The following is an 18,412-nucleotide window of genomic DNA, read 5'->3' as shown; positions in this document are numbered from 1 at the left end:
TAATTTGGACTTAACAAACTTTTTTTATTGTAGTAGTTGGAGAGTTTACTTTAGTTCTTTACTAACAATGCTTTAAAAAAGGTTTTCTTTTTCCTTCTCTCGTTTTGGTTTATAAATTAAGAATTTAATTTTGTTGCATTGTCAGTGTAAAATAATTTTATACATGCATTTAATTTCGTAACGCTACATTAGTAAAAATAGTTACATTTTATATTGATTGCGTGAATGATCATCCAAAAGAACAAATGTAATTGTATGACTGTGTAAAATATTTTACACTGTTAGTACGTCAAAATTAACCTCTAAATTAAACTTATGACTACGCCTTTTGTTTGTGAGGTTGTATATGTTGTTGTCATTGTAAGATTTGTGATGAAATTACACATTTGATACATAGTTACATACCATACGCTTATATAATTGACGGATAAGTATACTTTATGTAAACCAAGTTGAATCCATTGAATAATTTTTCAGCATAAGGAAATAATTCCAGCTACATGTTACATAGAAAAATGAAAGTCGTTGAAGGAAATTGGAACATATGTATAGCATTTATGATTACATTGCCCACCTAATATACTCGGTAGTTCATATTACTCATGTTTTAATGAAATACTGGAATCAACCAAATGGTAAAGTTTATGTTTCATTCCATTGGATTCCAATTAAAAATGGTAAAGCAATTGAACTGCGGGAACTCAGGCTCAAAACTCTCTCTGGCTTCTGCATTACTATTTGGGCAATATATTTAAATAAATTAAATGAGAAAAATCTTTACCCGATTGCAACAAATAGAATTTCTTTACGTGAGTGTCCTGTTTTGTTTATTATGTAAACCGTGGGAGCTATCAACGGTTTCGGATTTGTTCATAAACTGTGAGAGTTTTGGACGGTTTTCAGCCATAAACCGTGCTTGATCACCACAGTTTATGAAGAAAAAGCTCTGAATATAAATTCCTCCTGGCTACCACGATTTATGTTTTCTTATTCCTATTTCGCACTTCCAATCACTTCGTCTTCTTTCTTATTCCATTCTCTTTTTTCAGCTATTTGTCTACTTTTATTAATTTTTTTTATCTCTTTGTATCTTTTTTCATTTATTAAATTAATGATGTATTGTCACAAAAAAAAAAATTAATGATGGATTACTTTTATTTTTTTCTCTATAAAATTGCAAGAAAAAATGACTCATAATTAACCATGCCAAAAATTCTTTCATTTTTATGATAACTATAAGAAAAGTGGTTATAACTTTTTTAACAATTTGTAATAGTACAAAAGATGTTTATTTATACTGGATTAAGACACAGTCAAAGAAAGATTGAGAGTAAATGAAATATATATATATTTTTTTGCATTCATATGGTTTACATACAAAAATTAAGAATGAAGCGATTTTTAAGGAAAAAAAAGTATACCTTAGAAGGGATGAAGAAAAAAAAAAATAGTCTTAATTTATATGATTTAGTACTCACTACGTACTCTGTGATGTGATATACTGTACTCTGACTTGCAATTCGGTCTCAATTTTCAACAAATATAAATAGAAAATTTATTATATGCATATATTATAAAAAAATTTAATTTATTATAATATATGCATTATAATAATAAATTAAACGAAGAAGTGACAAAAACGAAGAAGGGGAGGTGAAGGTTTTAGGGTTTGCCCGCCATTTAAATAAAGACAAAAAAGAAGAAGGGAGGTGAAGGGTTTAGAATTTTCCCGCCCGTTAAATAAAGACAAGGTGAAGGACGGAAAGGTTTAGGATTTACCCGCCAGTTAAATAAAGACACCCTTGACAAAAAACGAGAGGTGAATGGTTTAGGGTTTGGCCGCCAGTTAAATAGAGACATTCTTATGTCTTCCGCCACCTAATTGAAATAAGTGTCCCAATTCTTAAATTCTTTTGGTTTGGTTTTAATTATTTTTTATTTATTGAATTGTATAGAATCAAATTATCGGTTCAAATTATATGGTTTAAATTTAAAAATATCAATATATCTTTTATTTAATATTTTTATTAATAAATTTATTTATTTTTATTTTTATTAATATCAGTATATCTTAGAAGGGATGAAGAGAAAAAAATAGTTTTAATTTATATGATTTAGTACTCAATACGTACTCTGTGATATATTGTACTCTGACTTGCAATTCGGTCTCAATTTTTAACAAATATAAATAGAGAATTCATTATATGCATACATTATAAAAAAAATTTAATTTATAATAATGTATGCATTATAATAATAAATTAAACGAAGAAGTGACAAAAACGAAGAAGAGGAGGTGAAGGTTTTAGGGTTTGCCCGCCATTTAAATAAAGACAAAAAAAGAAGGGAGGTGAAGGGTTTAGAGTTTTTCCGCCCGTTAAATAAAGACAAGGTGAAGGACGGAAGTGTTTAGGATTTATCCGCCAGTTAAATAAAGACACCCTTGACAAAAAAAAAAAGAGAGGTGAATGGTTTAGGGTTTGCCCGCAAGTTAAATAGAGACATCCTTATGTCTTCCGCCACCTAATTGAAATAAGTGTCCCAATTCTTAAATTCTTTTGGTTTGATTTTAATTATTTTTTATTTATTGAACTGTATTGAATCAAATTATCGGTTCAAATTATATGGTTTAAATTTAAAAATATCAATACATCTTTTATTTAATATTTTTATTAATAAATTTATTTATTTTTATTTTTATTAATATCAGTATACCTTAGAAGGGATGAAGAGAAAAAAATAGTTTTAATTTATATGATTTAGTACTCACTACGTACTTTGTGATATATTGTACTCTGACTTGTAATTCGGTCTCAATTTTTAACAAATATAAATAGAGAATTCATTATATGCATACATTATAAAAAAATTTAATTTATAATAATGTATGCATTATAATAATAAATTAAACGAAGAAGTGACAAAAACCAAGAAGGGGAGGTGAAGGTTTTAGGGTTTGCCCGCCATTTAAATAAAGACAAAAAAAGAAGGGAGGTGAAGGGTTTAGAGTTTTTCCGCCCGTTAAATAAAGACAAGGTGAAGGACGGAAGTGTTTAGGATTTATCCGCCAGTTAAATAAAGACACCCTTGACAAAAAAAAAAAGACAAAAAAGAGAGGTGAATGGTTTAGGGTTTGCCCGCTAGTTAAATAGAGACATCCTTACGTCTTCTGCCACCTAATTGAAATAAGTGTCCCAATTCTTAAATTCTTTTGGTTTGATTTTAATTATTTTTTATTTATTGAACTGTATTCAATCAAATTATCGGTTCAAATTATATGGTTTAAATTTAAAAATATCAATACATCTTTTATTTAATATTTTTATTAATAAATTTATTTATTTTTATTTTTATTAATATCAGTATACCTTAGAAGGGATGAAGAGAAAAAAATAGTTTTAATTTATATGATTTAGTACTCACTACGTACTCTGTGATATATTGTACTTTGACTTGTAATTCGGTCTCAATTTTTAACAAATATAAATAGAAAATTCATTATATGCATACATTATAAAAAAATTTAATTTATAATAATGTATGCATTATAATAATAAATTAAACGAAGAAGTGACAAAAACCAAGAAGGGGAGGTGAAGGTTTTAGGGTTTGCCCGCCATTTAAATAAAGAGAAAAAAAAAAGAAGGGAGGTGAAGGGTTTAGAGTTTTTACGCCCGTTAAATAAAGACAAGGTGAAGGACGGAAGTGTTTAGGATTCATCCGCCAGTTAAATAAAGACACCCTTGACAAAAAAAAGAGAGGTGAATGGTTTAGGGTTTGCCCGCTAGTTAAATAGAGACATCCTTATGTCTTCGGCCGCCTAATTGAAATAAGTGTCCCAATTCTTAAATTCTTTTGGTTTGATTTTAATTATTTTTTATTTATTGAACTGTATTGAATCAAATTATCGGTTCAAATTATATGGTTTAAATTTAAAAATATCAATATATCTTTTATTTAATATTTTTATTAATAAATTTATTTATTTTTATTTTTAATAATAAAAATAAAAAAATTAAAAGTTTATTATAATGCATACATTATAATAATAAATTCTCTGTTTGTTAAAAGTTAGAGTACAGTACAGTATATCACAGAGTACGTAGTGAGTACTAAACCATATAAGTTAAGACTATTTTTTTTCTCTTCATCCCTTTTAAAGTATACTTTTTTTTCAGTATATCACAGGGTACGTAGTGAGTACTAAACCATATAAGTTAAGACTATTTTTTTTTCTCTTCATCCCTTTTTTTTTTCATTTCATGCGCAGCCCCAGCGATGCATTAGGAGCATGCGGCGGCAGCAGGGCATGCGACTTGATGACAGATACGTTCCGTACTTGCAGATGGCAGGTCTATACCATCTTGCAAGGTTGAACGACCGATGGTTCCGGCTAGACGAGGCCCTTGTCAGTGCATTCGTGGAGCGATGGCGTCCCGAGACGCACACGTTTCATATGCCGTTCGGAGAGTGCACGATCACACTCCAGGACGTGGCATACCAGCTGGGTTTGCCAGTAGACGGCCGTTACGTGAGCGGGTGCCTGTCAGAGTTCCATATATACATCGAGGGTGGCCGTCCAGCCTGGGTCTGGTTCCAGGAGTTGCTCGGAGTTATACCTCCTCCTAGTCAGGTTCAGAAGTACGCAGTGAACTGCAGCTGGTTTCAGGAGACTTTTGGTGAGTGCCCTGAGGATGCAGATGAGGAGACTGTGCGCCGATATGCCCGTGCGTACATCATGATGTTGTTGGGCACGCAGCTGTTTGCGGACAAGTCCGGGAACCGGATTCACATCAAATGGCTTCCGTACGTAGCGAGGCTGGAGGAGCTGGGTACCTACAGCTGGGGTTCTGCAGCACTGGCTTGGTTGTACCGGTGCATGTGCCGAGTGGCGAACAGACATGTCGTCAAGTTAGCGGGCCCGCTTCAGCTACTTCAGTCTTGGATCTTTTGGCGCTTTCCTCGGTTTAGGCCTACAGGATATGAGACGTTGGCCGTTGGTCTCGAGGTACTAGAAGCGGCCTTCTCTATTTCAATTTTACACACAACACTGCATTTCATTAATAGTCTATTGCATACTCTAAACACATATTTCAGTTGATGTAACACATGTGTATGTTGCAGATGGTCAGGTTACAACCCTTCCGGGAGCGAGAAGGGTCCTAGAGTGGCGATGTGGAGGCTCAGGATAGACCGGTTACAGGACAGGGAGGTGAATATGCTAGTTAACAAGTGTCCTTTTATAAGCAAGCTTTTCGAGTTGGTTCCAACAGTTGCCCTGACAAGGGTGGGTTCCTTGTGTTGTGCAGTTTATATGGATACCGTACAGTAGCCCCGACGTACTTTAGGTTCTGCATCCAGAGGTTTTGGAGCCTCGGCATATAGCGTTGTGGCGCTCTGTGACCGCGCTGATCTACTTTGTTGTCATAGAGTGGCATAAGATAGATCGTGTTCTTCCGCAGTTTGGAGGGGTACAGCCCCCTCCGCTTCCCGCATTGAACATCGACTTTCTGATGTCCAAGGACGGGAGAGGTGGCGATCGGTGGTTCCCGTCTTATTTGCAAAAGTGGCATCTCTACTGGGACTCTCGTCAGGAGAGTGTGCTGAGGTTCGACGTTGTTGCCAACCCCGGACCGTCGCATGAGTTCCTTGAGTGGTGGAGTCAGCATGGGAAGAGGTTCTTATCTCCGGACACGCAGCTGGGGGATCCAAGAGCAGTTTCGGTTCCAGTTGAGGCGTCACAGCGGGGTCCGGGGCGAGTTCCTGACATGGATCGTCCTGAGGACGTGCCGGACAGGCGTAGGGTTGAGAGGAGGATGGGTGTGGGGACACGGCGGAGCCAGCGTGAGTTTAGGTGGCCTGATCATGCTATGGACGATGATCACGACGCCGGTCCCGTTAGAGGCGGACGACGAGTCCAGGGAGGTAGGGCGAGGGGGCGTGCTGACCGTGGGGACGACGACGAGGATTAGCATGGGCACGTTGGCGGGGGTGGTTCAGGGGCTGTTGCAGCTGCGGGTACTAGTACACACGATGGCGGTCATGGGGGTGAGTGGTATGGTACAGGGATGGGTGACGGGGCTGACACGGGTGACGCTGGACTTAGATCGGGCCCTCTTGGACATTACTTCGTTGGTGTGCCAGCCGATGACCAGCCTGAGCAGGGGGGTACACCTTGGGTTATCCCAGGATCACAGTGGTCAGACTTTATTGGGTCAGACACGCTTGTTGGGGACTTCGGGAGTCCACGCTTCCTAGAGGAGATCACCGCCATCATGCAGGGGGACGTCACTCCCCGCAGTGGTGGTCAGACCTCAGGCACACAAGCCCCATTAGATGTTGATCTGAACGAGCCTCCATAGTCATCCGGTGGTCACCAGTTCTGTCTCAGAGGTACCCCTCCATCCGCCTTCACCGCTGCATCAGAGTCTGTCGCAGGGCTGGCTGCGGCACCCCTGCATGTTGCGCCACCTGCACAGCCTTCCCCGCAGGAGGATGGGGATGACATCGAGGATGAGGAGCCGTTTATCCGGCGAGGTCAGAGGGCACGGGTAGCCCGTCGCTGTGGTACTGAATCGCATCTGTTTAGATGATTCACGTTTCATGTATTTTGTTCCCTATGGTTCAATCATGTATGATAGTGATATGTACTTTTCTTGTTATGTTGTAGTCTGTTTACCTATGTTATTTGTTATTTGTGTTGTGGGACATTGACTATTTATAATCATTGAATCATGAAACAGTTTAGTGTTTACCTTTACTTATTAAAATTTGCATCGACGGAACTTGTAGCAGTATTCATAATGAAAGACAACATATTCATTACTACTCGCAACAATCAAAGTACAATGTATATAGATCAAATAGTTACATACGTGCTCAAACATTGCATCTAACAGGAAAACTAAAATGTAAATAATACTAACACTAACAACATGCCCACTAATGGCGCCCTGTCTGAGACGATCCTCCAACCTGTGAGCAACAACGTCGTGTGTGTCCGGGTTGGCGACATAGGCCGCACCTCTTTGGCCGATTCGGATCTGCCTCGTCCATATTCGTCCGTATCCTTGTGGATCTAGGACGACCCTCTCTCGCACGCCTCTTGTCAGGGTCCGGAATCACCGTGGGCCCGTCGTAAGGTGGCCAGAAGCCCTCCGGGATCGGAGGTGTGAATCCCATCCGATACACACTGAACACCGAGCTAATCTGATAGACGCTGTGAACGTAAGAGGTCCAGGTGACCCGTGAGTAGGCACAGCATGCAAGTGCGTGCTGACACGGGAAATGAAGCGCCTGGAAGTACCCGCAGTCACATGTCCGCGAGGCAAGTGATACTCTGTAGGCACCCAAGGAGAAAGAACCAGTCGGAGTGGTCTCTGCTACGGTGAACTCGGAGTTATCCCGGTCATACAACGTCACCGTGAAGCACCTGGCCGTCTTCAAGTTGGCCTCAATACACTTCACCAAATGCTGACTGAATTGTTGTCCGGTTCCCATTTGGGCCTCAGCCTCTCTCCCCTTGCGAACAAAGAGTTCCGCAAGCCTACAATATGTTGCCTTCACTAGGGATGCTACAGGGAGATTTCTGACCCCCTTGAGGATTGAGTTCACACACTCGGAGATGTTCGTCGTCATGTGACCGAATCTCCGCCCCTCATCACGATGTTGAGTCCACAAGGAGTAATCAATCCGGTTCGCCCACTCACACATCGCCGGGTCTTCAGACCGCAGAATATCAAACCAGTAATCAAATTCAACCTCGGTCTTCGCATACGCCGCATTCACTAGAAGCCTCCTAGCGTCTTTGCCCTTGAAGGTAAGGGCAAAATTAGCCGCTACGTGTCGTATGCAGAATGCACGGTACGCAGATGGCGGTAACCAAACTCCGTCAGGGGCCTCAAGCGCAGCCTTGATGCCGTTGTGCCTGTCCAATATAACCAGCAGACCGGGCTGCGGGGTCACGTGCTGTCGAAGGTGCGAGAGAAAGAATGTCCAGGACTCTGCATTCTCACCCTCTACTAGTGCGAATGCGACAGGTAGAATGTTGGAGTTCTCGTCCTGTGCAATCGCGATGAGCAACGTTCCCCCATACTTCCCATACAGATGTGTGCCGTCAATGCTGACTAGCGACTTGCAATGACGGAATGCCTTGATGCACGGAGGGAAAGTCCAGAAAAGTCTGTGGAAATACGCTTGAGACTCATCCACCTGTCCTCCAACTCGAACCGGGCTCGTCCTGAGGACCGCAACACTTCCAGGCATCGTCAGCTGGACACCCAACACCCACCTAGGTATGTCGTTGTATGACTCATCCCAGTCACCGTAGATGAGGGCAATAGCCTTCTGCTTTGCCATCCATACCCTCCTGTAAGTCGGCCTAAAACCAAAGTGCGCTGCCGTGGCGTTTAGGAGCACCTTTATGCTCACGGATGCGTCAGCCCTAACCATTGGCATAATGAACGCCGAAATCACATGATAATCCAAACTCCTGTGGTCACTCGAGATGGATGTGGCCAGGCAAGTGTGAGGTCCGTTGTACCGTTTGACCTCCCAAATGCCCTTGCGCTTCCGGAGACTCAGTCGAATCAACCATGTGCACCCATTCCCAAACTCGGAACACTTGCCCACATACCGGCGGTGATCGGACTCCAGCACCTTGTACTGTACCCCTCGCCGGATGCTGTAACGCTTCACACTTAACAGGGCCTCGTCTTTATCCTGGAATTGCTGACCAACCTGGAACTCTGTCAGACCAGCAGTCCCTTCCGCATCTCTAGCTCCGAATCCAACAGCGTGCCCTAAAACCCCCTCAAGCCTCATGGCGTCCAGGTCCAACGAGGAAAAATGTGGTGGATACTGCTGTGTGCCAGAGCTAGAACCACCGCCCGCCAATGCAGGACCAGTCGCTCCAACCTCGTCGCCGCTGTCATCCTCAATCGTATCCGGCTCGACGTCGTCCTCATCTGCATCACCCAAGACTCCGTCTCCGACGCCAACCGGTGGAACGCCCTCTAAAGCGTTCGGCAGAATATCAAAGGATCCTACCTCGTCGCCTACGCCGTCATTCAGATCAACAGCAAAAGACGGGGAGGCGACAAGTTGGACCGCTGGCTCGTACACTGGGACGGAGGAAGAAGCCACGGCAGCCCTGGAACTGGAACCAGCTGCCGTGGCTACATTGGTTGTATTCCGGTTCGAACCCCCTGAGCTGGATACCACATCAATAAGCTTTGCCAGCAATTCTGGTGTCCTCACCTCCGGAAACTGCCTCCGACAAAGAAACATGACTTGTAGGTCCTCATCACTACCAATCGTGAGACAATCATACTTCACCGTATCGTGCAGGATCGTGACTGGAATGCGATAGAAAAACTTCTTAACCCGCTTCGCACCTTCCAAGCCAAGTTTCATCAGCACAGATCTAACAAGGTCATCATAGCTTGTCGTTGGATTCACGACAATACAGAGAGGATCCTTATCTGTGAACTTCACTCCGGAACGAGTTTTCCTCTTAATGGATCCTCGGTGAACCAGAACAACAAAACTCTCCTCACTAGCCATCTTACTCCATCTAATGAGACCAACTCACGCTTAGAACGGTTATATAGAGGTCTCTCTCCCACTAATTCGAACCAACCCGGTTCGAATTATGGTTTGTGTAATTCGAACCAGCCCAGTTCGAATTACTGAGGCCGGACTCTCTCTATAATTCGAACCTCTCTGGATCGAACTATGTGCACCCAAGGTTCGAACCTACCTGGTTCGATTTATGAAGAAAATTTAGGTAATAATTTGAACCATATTAGTTCGAATTACACTCAAAGTTCCTCTCCACCTAATTCAAACCACCATGGTTCTAATTACATAAAAATAGCGTTTAACTTATTGCTGAAACGATTTTCAATTTGGCATATTTACGTTACACATTTCTTGCCTTGGCTTATTAGGATTTTTTATCCTCAAATAATAACAATCGATTAGTATTCTTCTATTGTTAAAATTTCATATATTTTTATAGTGTTATCAAATGTAGACAAAAAACATGCTTAGACAAAAAACCGGAGAACATTTTGAACTGAATTTGTAGGGTGCGCCAGGCCCATGCAGCAGTGTAAGGCTTGGGCGACGCTTGACAGGCCCAGTAGCAAGCTACTGTAATGGCCCATCACCCTCAAAAAATAAATTTAATATCGTGTGAGCCAATGGCCCACATATCAGATATTAAACTGATAAGAACAGATACTACACTTGATCTTAGCCAAAAGGCCGAGAAAGGTATGCTTTAAAACATCAACAATTTTTTCTTTTATGCTAACGCCTTACCTCTTTGCTATTTCGTCTCAGCGATGTAGGACATATGGTGAGGATGTAATAATATAAAGAAAAAGAAAACACTACCCACATAGCTCCCTGACATACAGCAATGTTGTGTTACTCGTGTTTTGTCCACTATTTCTTCCTAATTAACATTCTCTTAGTTCCCTTATGATAGAGATCCACAGATGCAGGAACTAGATTAAGTAATATCTATGAGTCTTTTTATGCAATTCTTCAGGCTCAGCCTTGGTTCTACACTTCTACTCATCATTTCAAGTTTTCAACAGATTTTTGTCCTGCTAAGTAAAGTGCCTAAGTGCATTGCTTCCTTCCTTAATAGCTGATATATTTCTCGTTGGCATATGGTATAGCCTCAAGGACATATATATGACTAGTGAACAAACTTGATTACAATACTAACATTTGAACACTTTAAACGACAAAATTTAGTAAGTGAGAAATTTTAATATGTGATGGTGCCTTTATTTATATACAAATATTGGTACTTTTGATTTAATGGTAGGCCTTTTAATTTTAAAACAAAATAATTGTAGTTAATGAGACACATGACAATTTTTTTAGAGCGATGATACTAGATAAACAAAAAAAAAGTCAGCATTTTTGTTTTATTTGTATTCATTAATTGTTACTTGAATTAATAAATATTAAATAAGACTAATTTAGTAATTTTAGCTATTTTTTAATTTATTTTTTTGTTACGAAACATTTCTGTTTTTAAAGCATCTACAATCTTGAGTTTTAGTTCAATTTTATTTTACGTCTTATAAACTGATTACATCAATATTTGTGAAATTATATATTATAAATATTAATTTGAGACTAATTGTGAGATTTATCATCCAAATATTTAGTTTTATGTTAATTTAAATTTTATACAATATGGTAAATTTTAATTAATTATCCATAAAAATAAAATAGTCTCTCTAAAATAAGACCGATCTCATTTTATCAATTATTTTTAGTACAAAGTGATAATTTAATATTTAATTAAGAAAAAAGATAAGGACCCAACTACAATAAGCCAACTCAAATTAATTTTTTTATTTCTAATTTTTGAAATTCTAAAAATTAGGATAGTGCTTTTTTTTAACAAACTTATTTTTTAATTAATTCAAAACTCAAAATTATCCACAAAAATAAAATAGTCTTTAAAATGAGACCTCATTTTTTTATTAATAATTTCTAATATAAAATAAAATTTGAAAGCATTTCACTTCATATACAATTATACAAAACAGATTTAGAATTCTAAAAATACTCCATTAAAATTGTTCTTAGTTACACATATCATAAAATTATCTATATCTATAATTATGTAAGGTATTGTAATAATCGTTAAAAAAAAAAAACTTTTAAGTGAGACAAATTAGCTCCACAATTTACATGACTAGTGATTATAATTATAATAAACAAAAAGAAAAAGGCAATTACTCAGGGTGAAAAACTGAAAATTGTTAATAATCAAATTAGAGGTTTAGTAAGGGCCCGTTTAGTAAAGCCACTAGAAAAAACCAGACTTTTTTTGTTTAAGTAGAAAAAAAAAAGCCCAACAAGAAGGAAAAATTTTATTATGAAAAAAAAAAGGAACAAGCGGGAAAATCTCTGTGTTTTCACCCAAAAACTCAAAACCCCTCCAAAAACAAACTCCTCTATTCTCTTCTTCATTTTCATTTTCATTTCCCGCGCCTCTTTCTCTCTCTCTCTCTCGACTTCACCTCGCAGACGCTACACGAAACAGATCCGAATCAACAATCCACCATGCTCACATCAGAACCCGATCCCATTCTCACCGAGAAATCATGGCATCTCTTTTCCCTTCTTCTTCAAATCGGCCACCCCGTCCACCCTCAACTTCTCGCCTCCTACTGCAAGCTCTTCCCCACGTGCCCCGACTTCGTCAGGCACGTGACTTCACTTCCTCGCTCCCCGATCTTACTCAATGCTAATGGACTCGTTACTCCTTCTGCCGACGCCGTTAGCGCCATTGGAAGGTTCGTAACTGTTTCCATTGACCGCCGTTTTCTGTTTCGGAACATTCCAGAATGTTCCGGCTGGTCCAAGAAACGGAAGGTGGCTACTGACATGGTTAAGTTTCCTGCTGCTAAGAGGAGGTTGTCTTTCACTTCTGCCGGAGGTATGAGATTTTTTATTTAATTGTTATAATTATTTCGAATTAGTGTTGTTTCAATTTGTTCTGATGTGTGTGTTGATGACTGCTTTTGATTTTGATGGTAGTGGTTGAAAGAGATCAGAGGAGATTAACAGTTGGCGATGGGGTTCTAGAAGTATCTTTGGAGGTATTCGCTTTTTTGCTTTGTGGATTTTTAGTTTATTGTTTGAAATTGTTGGTTTTCGGAATTAATTTTGATGTATGTAAAAACTTTCGTAATTTAATTATGTGTTTTACTTATGTACGCAAGTTCTTGACTTTATCAACTACTAGGTTCAAAATCACACATATAATGGCATATGATTTTGTTTGGTGGTAATATATTATAAAATCATAAGGAGTTTGTAGATTTTGTTAAGGGTAGTAGCTTGTTGCTTCTGAAAGATATGAGAAGAGAATAATGATAGTCAGAAATGATAAAAGAATACTGAGCAAAAGCCAGGATAGCTTCACTATTAGATTCATCGTTTGGTCTTGAGCTTTTTCTGTTTTGGATACTAATTAGTTATTAAAAAAAAGATTTCATTAATTGAATCTGGAGCTTATTAGCCTTTGGTTTGTTATTGTTCTGTTGCAATTTGAACGGAAGTTAAAAATACTATACATATATACTTGATGGTATAGTACTATAGCTAATTGCCAAGTTTAGCTCTGCACTTTATTTGCAATATATTTTTTTTTAACTTTAATGTTAGATAGAAAGGGAAAGAAAAAAAAAAAAGAAATACAACAGCCATTAGATTGAAGTAATTATTATATGAGCATTAGATCTGTAAGATCTTTTATTTATCTGTCATTGTATTCTGTGCTGAATATAATGACAAGCTTTGGGAGTTTACTTTTACATGCAGAGTTATGCGCCTGATGCAAAGATTATGACGAGAAACAACTTCCCTGCACTGAAATTTGAATCAGCAAATATGGATATTGAGAGTGCTATTATCCCTTTGCGCATCATTGAAAATGGGGAGTGTTTTGATTGTCCAGCACCAAATTTTGTCGTGACTGGTAATAATACCAGCACAATCACATTCCGGGGAGAGGTTTCTGGTCCTGTAACTAAAGCTAGTGATAGTTTGTTCATAACTGGAAGTGAGTTAACTTGTAAGAAGGAAACAGGTACAGATTCATTCATGCAATCTAATCTCTCTGTCAACCATGCTCAGTCAACTGGTTTCCAAGATACCTTACTTTGCAATGAGACCCTTGTTGGTAACATTGAATTTGGTTTCCAAGATACCTTACTTTGCAATGAGACCCTTGTTGGTAACATTGAATTGGGAAAGAAAATGGACAACTTTGACGCACTAGGGAGTGAATTGGTTGAGCAAAATAATATTGGTACTGCAGATAATATTTGTAAAACTAATACAAGCAAAGATCCAATAAGTGAATCGAAGAATGAAGATGAAGGCTTGCAAGTGGAAATTGATCCAAAGAAAGGGGTGATTGGTTTTGGCATGGAGAAAGAAAAGGAAGATGTATTTGAGAGGGGCCATATTGCACTTGTTGCAGAAGAACTAAAAAATGGTGTGGAACCAGAAAACCATGTATCTTTGTTAAATTTGGACAACAAAAAGTGTACAGTGAGAAACATGGGGACTTCAACTCCAAAGCAGCTTCTAAAATCTCCTTCCATATCAAAGGAAGGACAGAGGAATGATTTGCAACCAAAGTTACCAGTCCTCACAGAGTCACTAGCCTGTAACATATCTAATAAAACTCCAGAAGATGTTGATCAATGTAGAAATGATCAGACTCAGAAATGGCTTCAGAAGCCCAAGCGAAAGCAAAACCACAAGGAGAACCTAGTAGAAACTATCTCCGTTACTCCTAAGGTAATCTCCTTACCTCCTATAGCTTTGAATATCTTGTCCTTTTATAGTTACATGCCTGTTTTAGGATGTGCTCTTTTAGTATTTTTGACTAGTTGCTTAAGATGTATAGTATATATGTTGGCATGACTCGTTGTGGTTATCTTGTTAAATCAGGTGGAGAAAAAAGCACATCCATCTTTTGAAGCCTTTACAATAGAGGAAGAAGAAGGTTCAGGTACCAGTCATCAGCCTCTCCTGCATTTATTTACTGATGATTCAAACCCATATCAGAATTGCATTGAAATTTCTTCTTTTTCCCATCCAGGTGGTTATGGCACTGTTTACCGCGCCCGCAGAAAGACTGATGGAAAAAAACTTGCAATAAAATGTAAATAGCACGTGTTCCACACTAATTATGTGATGTGCAATGTGCATCTGTAATTATGATTGTTCTTATAGAAAAATGATAAAGGAAAAGTTATCTGTTTCTTGCATAATAGTAGCTGAAAGTGTGGCTATTTTTTTTTTTCTTCATGAAATCTAGTTCATACATATTCCATTCAATTTCCAATTTTTAATGGAAAATGGAAAGAATTGTTTCAATGCACATTTTTGTTATTACTATGCACTGCATAATGGTTCTTAAGAAATTGATGCTATAATGCATGTGGTTTTACAGGTCCACATGATAATGCTCATAAAAACCATATAAATAATGAGCGAATTATGCTTGAGCGTTTTGGGTAAGTATACGACATGATACTGTGTTATATTTAAGCTGCAATCCAAGCTGCTTTTTTCATTTTCTATTTTCATCATACAGGGGTAAAAGCTTCATAATAAAGTTTGAAGGTTCTTTCAAAAGTGGCAGCAGTGACTGCTTTGTTTTAGAACATGTTGAGCATGACAGACCCGAGGTTAGTTGAACGTCTCATATCTTTTAAACATTCATATTAAGTGAATTTAGCTCAGGACATGAATTTTCTGGTAAACCTTCTCAATTTTAAGTTGGTTAGCTCATGAAAAGACTCCTAACCTTCTTTGGGCTTCAATTTTAGCAAAGCTAGTTTTTCCCTTCTTATCTTTGGTTTTGGAAACATGCTGCAGATGAATTATATTCTATTGATTTCAAATTGATTTGATTATGACTTATTAGAATATTCCTAGTAACTTTAGGATTTGTGTTTGATGGATTTAATTAAGTTTCCCTTCTCATATGTAGGTTTTGAAAAGAGAAATTGATATAGTTCAGCTTCAGTGGTATGCATATTGCTTGTTCAGAGCCCTTGCTTGCTTACACAAAGAGGTGACTTCTTCCCCTTTTAATTTCAGAGTCTCATATGGATGAAGGATAGTATATGAAATTATTCTTAAATTTAAAATTCTAAATGTAGGGAGTTGTTCATCGAGATGTTAAACCTGGAAACTTCCTCTTTTCTCGAAAGCTAAGCAAGGGCTACCTCATTGATTTCAACCTTGCCATGGTGAGGTTGCCTCTCTTGCTACTCTGTTTCTTATATGTGATTTAGGTGCAATCATTTTCTAAATATAATCTGATTATTTTTTGTTCGTTTTTTTTTTCAGGATTTAAAGCAGAAGTACAACAGTGGAAGTAAGCTTGCCATTCACTTAACTCTTATTCTTTAGACAAATGGGAGAACTGACTGAATCCATGACTGTTTTAAAATCGATTTTAAGTTGTCCTAACACAATTAGATTCCAGTTTGGCTGCTTGGTGATATGTATAAATATGCTAAGCATGTCCTCCCTAAAGCATATTTGTTTGCTTCAGTTATTTCTTGGTTACTTTTGCTAATTTTAAAGACCAATTATGACATATGATCAGGTAAATCAAAACTAGGCCTCGATACATCAAACAATGTGCCTGTACCATCTGGCTCCCGCCCATTGGCCCATGAAAAGAACAATGGAGGAAGGAAGTCCATGACATTCAACAAAAGGGAATTGGCAGATTATAAGAAAAATTCTGAACTTATTAATAGGCATGCAAAGCAGAAAGCTTATGCTGGTTCTCCGAAAAACTGTGTTGGTAAGACCGGTGGAAATTTACTTAGAGCACAAGGAACAGAGGGCTCGGGTATAACCTCGGCAAAAGATGTTACAAGCACTCGGACTGCTTCTGCAGAAAGGCTCAGGGAGCCCCTGCCTACCCAAGGAAGAAAAGGGCTTATCAGTTTTCTGCATAATTCTGTGCAATCTGCAAGCAATAGCTCCATTAAAGGTCCTTCTTCCCAAAGGAAAAGAGTAACTGCCCCTTCAGGCAAGGTAGATGGCAAGATGGTTTATCTTACACCGATGCCTTTACATTCATCTGTTGCCGCTGGGTTATTGAGAAGCAAAGGTGTGATTCTTATATCAACTTCTGAGAAATGGTATTACTGCCTTCTATGTACCAACTAATTATTTCCCTCAATTTCCAGGAGATGGAAAACTCAAAAGAGAAGGTTCATGTGTCGGTACTAAGGGATTCCGTGCTCCTGAGGTAAGGTCTTGCTGTCATTTCTATTTCTATTCAGTATTCACTTATATCTCTCTCACTGATAGACTTAAAAAGGATATGGAAACCCCCTTAAAGTTGTTAATTTTTAAATGCAATTTTAGTGTTCTTTAAGTAATGGCTGGTTTTGTCTCGGTATTTCTAATTCAAGATGTTTCTGCAGGTTTTGCTTAAGTCTCAGTTTCAGGGACCAAAGGTTGATATTTGGTCAGCTGGAGTTACTTTGCTTTACATGGTGATTGGGAAGACTCCTTTCACTGGCGATCCAGAACAGTAAATATCAGCTGCAAAATTCATTTGGATGTTTGATCTGTCTTTATCTCTCTGCTGATCAAATTGTTGTTGCAGGAATATAAAAGACATTGCTAAGTTACGGGGCAGTGAAGAGCTTTGGGAAGTTGCAAAGCTACATGACCGTGAAATATCTTTTCCAATGGTAATTCTTATTTGAAAAATTCTGCGTATAAGCTGCAAAGAATCCGTACAGAAATTAAAATTTTCAATTTCTTTTCTAATTAGTATAAGGAATAAAATAATTATCAATGAAATACTTTCTCTTTAGAATTCAAGCACTAGTTCATATTACCATTAAAAAAATAAAGGCAGTAGCTAGGGTCAACTATATGGATCTGAAGACGTCATCATGTAGTATCTATGGATTGGGATACAAGAAAGTCTTACGTCGGCTGTTGTAGGCCTAACACTACGTAGATCCAAAGACGCCATTGCGTCGCAGACATGCATAGGGATGATTTAATTGTATTGCCATTTGGATAATGTTTAGAGATGTCGGGTGGCTGCTTATAGCTCTAGTCACTTGCAAAGTATAACAAACACATCTCTTAATTTTCAGAGAAACAGAAGAAAAAATGAATACAATATGTTTAGTTAATATTTGTCTACTGTCTATAAGTAATCTTTGTTAATGTTCCTTGGATTTCAGGAGTTACTAGATGAACGGTACTTGCAAGCATGGGACATAGAAAAGTGGTGCAAGGTCAACACAAGGAGACCCGAGTTAGAAATCCCCAAATCATTGTTTGATCTAATAGATAAGTGTCTGACAGTGAATCCAAGAAATAGGGTCGGTGTTGAAGAAGCTTTAAGGCATGAGTTCTTTGCTTCATGCAATGAGACTATGAGAAAGGGAAGGATGATAAGAAGAGGTATCAGCTCAGATACTGCAGCTTCAAGCTCATTATGAGATCAGTTTCATAAAACTGAGTATTCTTTTTGGTAGCAACCAGTGTTATAATTAGTTACAATATTTCTTTGACCTCTTTTCTTCTTGTATACCTCAGAAATGTATATATGACTAACTAAGGGACAATTGAGTTCATGTTAACTTGAGGGGAAGATAAATGTAAGAATCTAGTGTATCCACATTTTTTGTTGTAATTTTCTTATTTTATGTAAAATTCTTTCTAAAACCTTTTTACAATAGACAGTCTTACTGAAACAATGTTTCTCCTTAGCATTGGTTCAAACTTGCTATAATTTTTCATGCAAGCTCTATATTTTCTTTTTCCAATTTACACCGAGACGCATCATTTTTTTCATTCAACA

General features: G+C 38.2%; 1 protein-coding gene and 1 non-coding gene across 2 annotated transcripts; one reads left to right on the top strand and one right to left on the bottom strand.

Annotated features, from left to right (window-relative positions):
- Positions 1 to 10,086: 10,086 nt before the first annotated feature.
- Positions 10,087 to 10,282, bottom strand: LOC148543707 (U2 spliceosomal RNA). Its single transcript, XR_015901044.1, has one exon. It is a non-coding gene; the product is annotated as a U2 spliceosomal RNA (small nuclear RNA).
- Positions 10,283 to 12,026: 1,744 nt separating this feature from the next.
- On the top strand, positions 12,027 to 18,276 carry LOC107619516 (Protein kinase superfamily protein). Its single transcript, XM_016321812.3, has 15 exons — positions 12,027 to 12,475; positions 12,577 to 12,638; positions 13,363 to 14,349; positions 14,503 to 14,563; positions 14,654 to 14,716; positions 15,008 to 15,071; positions 15,152 to 15,245; positions 15,551 to 15,634; positions 15,723 to 15,812; positions 15,913 to 15,940; positions 16,175 to 16,690; positions 16,770 to 16,831; positions 17,010 to 17,119; positions 17,195 to 17,282; positions 17,790 to 18,276. The coding sequence occupies exons 1-15, from the start codon at positions 12,100 to 12,102 to the stop codon at positions 18,048 to 18,050; spliced, it is 2,946 nt and encodes a 981-aa protein (XP_016177298.1). The 5' UTR covers positions 12,027 to 12,099; the 3' UTR covers positions 18,051 to 18,276.
- The last annotated feature ends 136 nt before the right edge of the window (positions 18,277 to 18,412 follow it).

This window comes from Arachis ipaensis, chromosome B9 (assembly GCF_059453495.1).
Source record: "Arachis ipaensis isolate K30076 ecotype BB chromosome B9, ASM5945349v1, whole genome shotgun sequence".
NCBI classification, from domain to species: domain Eukaryota; kingdom Viridiplantae; phylum Streptophyta; class Magnoliopsida; order Fabales; family Fabaceae; genus Arachis; species Arachis ipaensis.
The sequence above is the reverse complement of the archived record's forward strand: the minus strand, read 5'-3'. Positions and strand labels throughout refer to the sequence as shown.

Coding starts and splice junctions, on each gene's coding strand:
- LOC107619516 (XM_016321812.3), top strand. CDS start 12,100: ATGCTCACATCAGAACCCGATCCCATTCTCACCGAGAAATCATGGCAT. Junction 12,476..12,576: donor GTCTTTCACTTCTGCCGGAG/GTATGAGATTTT, acceptor TTTTGATGGTAG/TGGTTGAAAGAGATCAGAGG. Junction 15,072..15,151: donor ATTATGCTTGAGCGTTTTGG/GTAAGTATACGA, acceptor TTCATCATACAG/GGGTAAAAGCTTCATAATAA.